This window comes from Hemiscyllium ocellatum, chromosome 9 (genome assembly GCF_020745735.1).
Source record: "Hemiscyllium ocellatum isolate sHemOce1 chromosome 9, sHemOce1.pat.X.cur, whole genome shotgun sequence".
NCBI classification, from domain to species: Eukaryota; Metazoa; Chordata; class Chondrichthyes; order Orectolobiformes; family Hemiscylliidae; genus Hemiscyllium; species Hemiscyllium ocellatum.
In genome coordinates, this window is record NC_083409.1 from 38,070,329 (window position 1) to 38,079,801 (window position 9,473).

At 44.9% G+C, this 9,473-nt stretch overlaps 1 protein-coding gene across 4 annotated transcripts; it reads left to right on the forward strand.

Moving 5' to 3' along the window:
- The first annotated feature begins 1,384 nt into the window (after nt 1-1,384).
- myoc (myocilin) lies at nt 1,385-8,414 on the forward strand. Of its 4 annotated transcripts, none has more exons than XM_060830149.1 (4): nt 1,385-1,857; nt 2,962-3,018; nt 3,189-3,314; nt 6,779-8,414. In XM_060830149.1, the coding sequence occupies exons 1-4, from the start codon at nt 1,446-1,448 to the stop codon at nt 7,564-7,566; spliced, it is 1,383 nt and encodes a 460-aa protein (XP_060686132.1). In that variant the 5' UTR covers nt 1,385-1,445; the 3' UTR covers nt 7,567-8,414. The 4 variants fall into 4 exon arrangements, with proteins under 4 accessions (XP_060686132.1, XP_060686133.1, XP_060686134.1 ...); XM_060830150.1 differs by having other exon boundaries at nt 6,782-8,414; XM_060830151.1 differs by having other exon boundaries at nt 1,385-1,851.
- Nucleotides 8,415-9,473: the final 1,059 nt, after the last annotated feature.

Sequence of the window (9,473 nt, forward strand, 5' to 3'; positions counted from 1 at the left end):
GTGGGACTAGATTGGGTTGGGATATCTGGTTGGCATGGACGGGTTGGACCGAAGGGTCTGTTTTCATGCTGTACATCTCTATGACTCTAGTGAAGAGCATATTGTCAACATGTATGGAGACATGGCTGAGCAGGACCTTTCTAGAATCTTCTTCACCTAGGCTCCAGTTGTATTTGATCTGACATGTGAATGAATGTAGTGTGGCTATTGGGATCAATGACAATGAAATTGCTTTCGTGTTAACAGCTGAGGAAACCACAGGAGGGAGCAGCTGAGGCCAGGGTTGAAAGGATTTACCTGAAAGTGCTCAGACAGTGCCTCTTACACACCCAACTCCAGCAGAGACCCTCAAACACAAGTTCCTGGCTCAGAGTTAAGTGCAGACCACTCAGTCCCAGTCAAGAGAGAGAAAGCACTTGGGGCAGTCATTCGTTCCATTGTTCCAAATCTCTCTCTCTCACACACACACACAGACAGATGTAGGTTTGCTAGCTGAGCTGAAAAGTTCATTTTCATGCTTGCCTGTATGGGGTCTTTCAAGTTCATTAGCTGCTGTTTTAATGTGTTGGTGGGTTTGTGGGCTACCATGATGCCAAGTGGTCTGAGTAGTCTGGCAGTCATTTCTAAGATGTCTTTGATGCAGGGGAGAGTGGCTAGGGTTTCTGGACACGTTTGGTCTGCCTGTTTGGGTTTGTTGCTGAGAAATCGGCAGACTATGTTCATTGGGTACCCATTCTTTTTTAATACTGTATAGGTGATTTTCCTCTGCTCTGCGCAGTTCCTCTGTGTTGCAGTGTGTGGTAGCTCGTTAGAAATAATGTTCTAGCGGGCAAACCTACATCCAGAACTTCAACCTGAACTACAAAGCTTCTCAAAACTCGCTGACACGGACAGATCTCCAAGCGTCTGCCGCTTCCCTTCTGTTAGGTGAACCCTTTTGCTATAAATTCTGTGTCTTACGATCTTATGCTCTACAACCGCTTATGATCCGAAAACTAGTGCTTCCAGATAAACCTGTTGGACTATAACCTGGTGCTGTGTATTTTTTTTAATATAAATATTTTTATTGAGAAAAAGTTTTTTGAGTTTTTTTTACAAAATTAGGATAAAATAGTGTATTCCACTTTACAATATAATAACAGCACCAATATAGAATTAAGAAAACTAACTACTAATCTATTCTATAGACTACTAAAACACAAAGTAAGATTTCTTACATTACTAACAATAACCAGAAAAAAAAGGTTGTGTGATGTTTAAACTGAGGAGAACCCTGCAGACAGGGAGCAGGGACAGACTAAAGCCAGGGGAGGGTGTGGGAGGTACACAGAGTCGAGGGGTTGACAGTAACGCCCCTCCTTTTGGAAATGAAGCTGATATAAACCCGAGCCCCCGGGAAAAGCGAGCCGCCGGTGCGCTCTGCAAGCCAGACTAAACAGCTCGCAATGCTGGCTCCCTTTCTGCTGACCCTCGCCTCCTCCCTCCTCCTGCAGGTCCGGGGGCAACCCTCGCCCAGCTTCTCCCGCAGCCTGAGGAGGGACGGCCGCTGCATTTACTCGTTCAGCGTGGCCGGGCCGCCCGAGGACGCCTGCTCGGAGCCCGGGGAGGCGCTGGAGGCGGTGAGGGAGCTGCGGAGTGACCGGGAGAGCCAGCGGCGGGAGCTGACCGAGCTCGGCGACCGCCTGCGCCTCCTGGAGGGCTGGGTGGCCCGCTCCCTGGGCCAGCACCAGGAGCAGGAGCAAGACCGGGGGAACAGCCTGCACCTCCTGCGGAGGCTGCAGGAGCTGGAGCAGGAGAACAAGCAGCTCCGAGCCGCTCAGTGCCCGCACGCTGCCCGGGGCTCACAGCAAGGTCGGGGTGAGCACGCAGGGCCATGGTTTACACTGGGCTCAGGGATGTGCAAAAAGGGGGACTCCATCTCCTTCCTCCCTGCCCACCCACAGGCTGGCTCCTCAAAACAAAACCTACAGCCTCGGCACTGAGCCCCTACCAGGGCAGCCCTTAAACTGGGCACTGGAGGAGAGAGAGAGAGAGAGCATTCTCAGTACCTCTTCAACCCTGGGTACTGTGACTCCAGGATTAATATCACCCCTCCTTGATCCGGGATCAGAATCCAGGATCACCCTCTCCCCCCTCTCTGACCCAGGATCACCCTCTCCCCTCTCTCTGACCCGGGATCACCCTCTCCCCTCTCTCTGACCCGGGATCAGAATCCAGGATCACCCTCTCCCCCCTCTCTGACCCAGGATCACCCTCTCCCCTCTCTCTGACCCGGGATCAGACTTCAGGATCACCCTCTCCTCTCCCTGACCCAGGATCACTCTCTCCCCTCTGATTCGGGATCACCCTCTCCCCTCTCTCTGACCCGGGATCACCCTCTCCCCTCTCCCTGACCCGGGATCAGACCATTTCTTGTCCTGAATCCCCAGTAATCGCTCACACACCAGTAACTTCGCTCGGAACATCACCCGCTCCTTGATCTAACTGTTGCCACCTTCCATGGGTGTGATGGACAAAGTACTGCCCGAGGCTGGGGTGGGGTGGGGGTCTCGGGGTGGTTGGAGAGCTCTGCATTTCGAGGAGGATTTGTTTTTTAAAAACCTGCACGGATGAGTATTTGAAAGCTAAAAGCAGGCGTGTATTTCCTCCGATGTCCGTTTGATTTGTGCCCTTTTAGTTTGTAAGAATCACGTGGAGGTGCTGGGTGTTGGGACTGGGGTGGACAAAGGTAAAAATCGCGCAACACCAGGCTCTAGTCCAACAGGTTTATTTGGAAACACTAGCTTTCGGAGCGCTGCTTCTTCATCAGTCAAGAGCGCTCCAAAAACCAGTGCTTCCAAATAAACCTGTTGGACTATAGCCTGGTGCTGCGCGATTTTGAGTTTTAAGAATGACAGACAGGGTCTGGGAGCAGGGAGTCCGCCAGACCCTGGTTAAAACGCGGTGTGTGTTGTGTTACAGGCAGAGAGAATCTGTCCAGCTTACCCTCTCGCCAGGGAACGCAGCCTGATGTACGTGGTAAGTCCCCCATTCCAAGGACTTCCTTTGGGAAGGAACCTTTTACGTGCAGTTATTTTGAAAGGGAAGATATCATCTAAAGCTTGCAACGTGACATTTAAGTTGCCACAGCTTTCTTTTTGGCGACTTGCGTAGTCCGGAATAATAGTGTGTCTCTCGCCCCTCCCCAGCGTCCAACTGGAGCTTCGAAAATCGTGGGTTCCAAGAGCTGAAGTCGGAGATCACGGAGGTGCCAGCCTCCAGGTTGAGACAGGGGAGCGATCCCAGCGGCCGGGACCCAGCGCCGCACAGTCCAGGTACCTTCAGATAAAGTCCGAGCCACAGCCAGGCGCCCCCCTACAGCTGCTGGGAGAGAGGGATGGAGAGAGATAAAGAGTTAACAACTCGACTCTAAATGCGACTTCGTCAAGCGAGAGTCTCTCTCCAGCATTTCGCTGTGTCTTGTCTTTAATCAGATTCCCACCAGCTGCGGAATGTTTCTTTCGCCCGGCCAGAGGTGAGGGAGTTCTGGGGATCTCACATCAAACAGCAGAAGCAGAGATAAAAATGAGATGAGAAAACTGTTGATGCTGGAATCCAACGTAGCCAGACAGGGGACTGGAAGAACACAGCGAGCCAGGCAACATCAGGAGGTGGAGAAAGGACGATTATACCCGAAACATTGACTTTCCACCCCCTGATGCTGCCTGACTTGCTCTGTTCTTTCACACCAGTTGACAATAATGAGGCTAAAAATGCGCAATTTAGTCAAGTGTCCGGCAGGTGGCGAAAGAGTACTATTTACTGATAGCAGCTACAGCAATTTTAGATGTTTGTATTTTTAACGCGACAAAAAAAGTTCCAGAATGTGTTAACAAAACACGGACACTACCCCTCCTTTGGAGATTGCACCAGGTATATGTCAGCTTGGTGTTTAGGATGAGGTAGAGATGTGGAGAAGCAAATTACTGCAGATGCTGGAATCTGTGCTGAAGACAGCAAATTGCCGGAGAATCACAATGGGGCAGGCAGATTGGGGAGAGGTTTTACAGAGCTTTTATATTGAGAACAACAGCCTGTTCAATTCGGCCTGTCGGTGTATAGGTTTAACTGAACGGAAAAAAGGTGTCAATACTTTCAATATCAGCGCATTGCAAACGGACTCGTCTTGCAGCTTAGTGGGAAATGGCATGCAAAGTGAGACTGATTTTAATTGAGGTACCAAAATACGACCTGAAGGTGGGAAAGACACACTGACAAGCAACACGGACTGTGGGCGAGCTACATTCTGAGTTGATTTAGCTCCCCAGAACTCTTGTCTTATGTCAATTTGCTTAACTTATTCGAGCGACCGGCAGGTGGCGAAAGGTTACCATCGACTTTTTTTTAAACATTTACACAGCGTAATAAAAAGCAGAGATCTGGTCAACCTTTGCAATGTCTTGTGCACCATAAGGTGAAGTCACATGGTATGGGGGTGAGCTAGCAAGCCGGATACAGAACTGGCTTAGTCACAAGAGACAGGGTAGCAGTGGAAGGATGCTTTGTGGAATGGAGGGCTGTGACTAGTGGTATCCCACAGGAAATAGTATTTGGGACCTCTGCTGTTCCTGATCTACATAAATGATTTACAAGAAACCGTAGCTGATCTAATTAGTAAGTTTGCAAAGATTGAGTAAGAGTGGCAGATATTGAGGAGGGTTCAGAGGCTACAGCAGGATATATATCAGTTAGGCATGGTCAGAAAAATGGCAGATGGGGTTTAATCCAGACAAATGTGAGGTGGTACATTTTGGATGATCAAGTACAGTTGGAAACCAAACAGTGAATAGCAATACTCCTAAGGTTTCTGCTATGTAGAAGGTTTGGGTGTGCAGGTCCACAGCTCACTGAAGGTAGTAAAAAGGCTCAAGGCTTGCCATCATTGGAAGGGGTATGGAGTACAGTCAGTTCTGCTATAACGCCATAGTTCAGTTCATGTGCAATCCAGCGTTAAGAAAACTGGATAGTAGCAGCAACATCATTTAAACTAATGGGGCCAGAACTGCATTATAATCAACATACACTTCAAAATTTCATGCTTTAGAAGGTGTCTCCAAATTGTCAATCCAGTTAGTGAATTTGTGTTAACAGCACACATTATAGCAGAACAACTTATATAATGATAGGCATTATGCTGCAGCTTTACAGAACGGTGGCACGGTGGTTAGCACTGCTGCCTCACAGCGCCAGAGACCTGGGTTCAATTCCTGACTCAGGTGATTGACTGTATGAAGTTTGCGCATTGTTCCAGTGTCTGCGTGGGTTTCCTCTGGGTGCTCCGGTTTCCTCCCACAGTCCAAAAGATGTGCAGGTCAGGTGAATTGGCCATGCTAAATTGCCTGTAGTGTTGGGTAAATGTAGGGGAATGGGTGGGTCGGTGTTGACTTGTTGGGCCGAAGGGCCTGTTTCCACACTAAGTAATCTAATCGAACTTTAGTTAGGCCCACACTTAGAATCTTGTGTAGAGTTATGGTCATCACACTACCTCGAGGGTGTAGATACTTTGGAGAGAGTACAGAAAAGGTTTACCAGGATGTGGCCTGGTATGGGGGATTTTAGCTATGAAAAAAGATTGGCTAGACTGGATTTGTTTTCACTGGAACTCAGGAGGTTGAGAGGGGTGACCAAGAAGTTTAAGAGATTGTGAACAGCATGAATAGAGTGGAAAGTATGAGGCCTTTCCCCAGGATGGAGGGGTCAATTACTAGGGGACACAGGTACAAGGTGTGAGGTGGGGAGCGGGCTTGGAGTTTAAGAGGTGTGAGAGGCAATATTTTCCACAAAGAGTAGTGAGTGCCTGGAACATGCTGCCAGAGGTGATGGTGGAAGCAGACAAATTAGCAGCATTCAAGCAGCACCTGGACAAATGCATGAATAAGACAAGAATAGAGGAATACAGATCCTGTAAGTGAAGACAATTTTAATATGAAAGGGCAAACCGTGGAAGCACAGACTTGGAGGGCTGAAGGGCCTGTTCCTGTGCTGTATTGTTCTTTGTTTTGTATAGCAGACTCCTATCACTCACCTATAAATTATCACCTGTAAAAAGTTATTAGTTATTAGAAGGCCAAACAAAAACATAAAAATCCAGGTCAAATCAGGGGCAATTTTAAATTTCTGATTTCTTTAGGTGACTGAAACTTTCCAGCTCATTGAGACCCTGATTTGTACTGATTCATATCATACCAGTGCTACACTTTGTACAATACAAAGTGTTCCAACTTGTGATTCATTATTCCTAAGTGACTAATGATAAATTCCAGGAATTTCATTTTTGTTTGTGGTAACCTCTGCAGAAAGCCCTGGTTAAACGTTGGGACAACTTTGCCATGCCAAATTACAAACTTAGGGCAAGGAATTGGCCATTCCACTGTGGTTTGTCAGATATATACCTCAACTCTATTCACACACCTTTGATCCATATCCCTTGATACATCAACTCAAAAATCTGGTGATCTAACTTGGAAGCTTCAACTGAACCAAGACCCATAACTTTGAGAATTACATACTTCCATCATTTAGCTCAATGGTTCAACTGTAAATTAGATCCCCTTGTTTTCGATTACCCCACAATAGGGAAGGGCTTCTCCGCACACACTCACCTTACAATTAGATGAAATGCACTCCTCAAATCAGGAGGACAATGCTCATGCTGAATTAGGTGATTTAGGAAAGTCATCTCTAATGTACAGTGAAAAATGCAGAGCCTGAATGGACTTGTTTCTTCATCTTGCCCTAGCAGGTTGTGGAATGCTAGAATGGGTAGGAGATCCAGTTACATTCCAAAAGGCTGACACCATCTTGGGCAAGTATGGAGTTTGGATGAAAGATCCTGAGCCTGTCCCACTTCACACCAGGGACACTATCTGGAGAATGAACGCAGTTGGCACAGAAGTTCGGTTGCTATACGAATACCGTGACCTGGATCAATTCATGAAGGGCCACCCCAGCAAAGTTTACATGTTACCAGAACCAGTGGAAAGCACAGGAAGTGTGATTTACAGGGGCTGCCTGTACTACCAGCAACGCAAATCAAGGACCTTACTGAGATATGAAATGAAAACTGAGACCGTTTTAGTTCAAAGGGACTTACCAAATGCAGGTTTTCAAGGAATGTACCCATACTCCTGGGGTGGCTACACAGACATCGATTTTGCTGTAGATGAGATGGGGCTTTGGGTAACCTATAGTACCAACCAGGCTCAAGGAGCCATTGTAATTTCCAAATTGAATCCAAAAACCCTGCAAACCGAACAAACGTGGACAACAACTATACGCAGAAGATCAGTTGCTAATTCTTTCATGATCTGTGGAATTCTCTACACTCTAAACAGTTATTCCAATCGCCAGGCCATAATCAATTTTGCCTACAACACTAACACAAACAGCAGCAAGGTGATGAATATCCCATTTGAGAACCGCTATCGATACAACTGCATGACTGATTACAACCCAGCAGAAAAGAAAATCCTAGCATGGGACAATTTCAATATGGTCATGTATGACATTAGGCTTTCCAAATTATGAAGACCCTCAAGAATATCTTTGCAGAGGGAACTAATAACTTTTTAACAAGTGTATGTATAGATAATGGCTAGTTACAACACAAGCAATTTGAGCATTAACCTCGAGCACAGAAGACAAACTTGTGAACCATATATTAAACGATAAAAGTTTGAACAGCTGTGATCAGATTATGCTAGATTTGATTAATTCTTGGAAATCTATAAAGTGATTGTTCGATTATGCATAAATAAAACACTCATTCTTGACTAGAGTCTCACTGCAAACCAACCTGAGCATATAACAACTGAGAGCAGGATATTTGTTTAAAATGCAGCTCAATTGCATGACTGTTAAAACTTGAGTAGGGAAAGATCTGAAAGAATCAATATTTGCTGAGAAAACTCAGTCCAATCAAGTTGCTTAATTTCTTTGTGAGCGCATGTATGAAATTGAAGACTTGAATTCCCAAAATAAAAAAAATTATTTTTTTTTAAGTTAACATCTTTTATAATCTTGTTTTAGCCATCTCCAGAGCAAAAAAAATTAAACTTAATAAACCGTATTCCCAAAGCATTATAATAAACAATATTTTTCAAAAAATTAAAGTGTAGCATTTTGATAAGATACAAGGAAAACCAAGGTGGATTGAGACAGAAAATTAAGATGCATTTACATTACGGTGTTTCAAGCTGGACTGGGTATTCTTGGATTGAGCTAGGAATTAATTTAATTGCCAGAGGAAAGATACGTATAAAATTTAAAAAAGGCCGTATTTGTGTACCAAATGCATCATCATTTTCCAAGTACCAGCACTGGATTTTCTATTTACCTTTATAAAATTTAACAAATAAAGTTGGTATAAACTTTTACACATGTTCCTTTCCTTTTACATGTGACATTAATCAGCATTGTTTATGAATGCCACAAACTTTGAGCATTATGGATCAAAATGAATTGAGTTTCAATATGAACTGTCAGAATTAGAAAACCTATCTACATTAATCTCAAATGAATCTTGATTAGACTGCACTTAAGAATCTGAGCACCATATTATAGAAACGCTGAGGCAGAGAGATGATTACAAGGAAATCAAAAATGCATGGGCATACATAAATGGAAAAGAATGGACAGGTTCGGTTTCTCCTGAAAATGCTGGTGAGTAATAAAGGTTTTCAAATAAAAGGTTTTAATGGAGTGGATAGAGCGAGAGAATCTCTCTTGTAGAAAAGGACATAGTTAGAAGCCATCAATATTTATATATGGCCAAGTAGTACAAAAGGCAGTTCAGAGGTAACAGTGGGTGGGTGCGTGGAACTGATTGCTCTAGAGGGTCGAGGTGACTAGTTGATGTATTTTAAGGGGAAGCCAGATGAGTATCTGAGCCTCCAGTGAAGCATAAACACCAACATGGGCAGTAGGGCCAAATGACCTGTTATCATTGCTATGTATCCTTCGCTGGACAGCTGACTGGCAATGCAAAACACCACCAACAGCAGAGGTTTAATTCCCTTACTGGCTTAGGTTGTCAGGAAAGTCATGCCTATGCACCCTTGCCCCTCAATAAAGGAGTGGGGACTCGAGTCAAATTCAGCACCAGCTGTCTTTAATGAGAAAGTGAATGGTGACTTTACATTCCCCAAGTAATCTCACAATACAAGCAATGTGTCACTTTCACCCTCAGATTCCACATATCCATACTTCATTTGCTTCTAGGGAAAAGAAAATGCACTGAAAAAGGGTGTATGGAAAAGTGAACAAGGGAGAAATGAAGATGCAAGTCAGTGTTTTGCCATTCAAAGGAATGTTTTGATCATGTGAAATAAATTACACACAGCACATGGCAGCATTCTGAAAACACCACTAACTGAAAGCAGAGGAAAGGAAATACATTGCTATTAAAACATGATACACAAACAAAAAAATTTGAG

Excerpts from the sequence above, each read along its gene's own strand:
- myoc (XM_060830149.1), top strand. The coding sequence starts at position 1,446 with ATGCTGGCTCCCTTTCTGCTGACCCTCGCCTCCTCCCTCCTCCTGCAG. Across the intron at positions 3,019-3,188 it reads AACGCAGCCTGATGTACGTG|CGTCCAACTGGAGCTTCGAA; the intron begins GTAAGTCCCCCA and ends GCCCCTCCCCAG. Across the intron at positions 3,315-6,778 it reads CCCAGCGCCGCACAGTCCAG|CAGGTTGTGGAATGCTAGAA; the intron begins GTACCTTCAGAT and ends ATCTTGCCCTAG.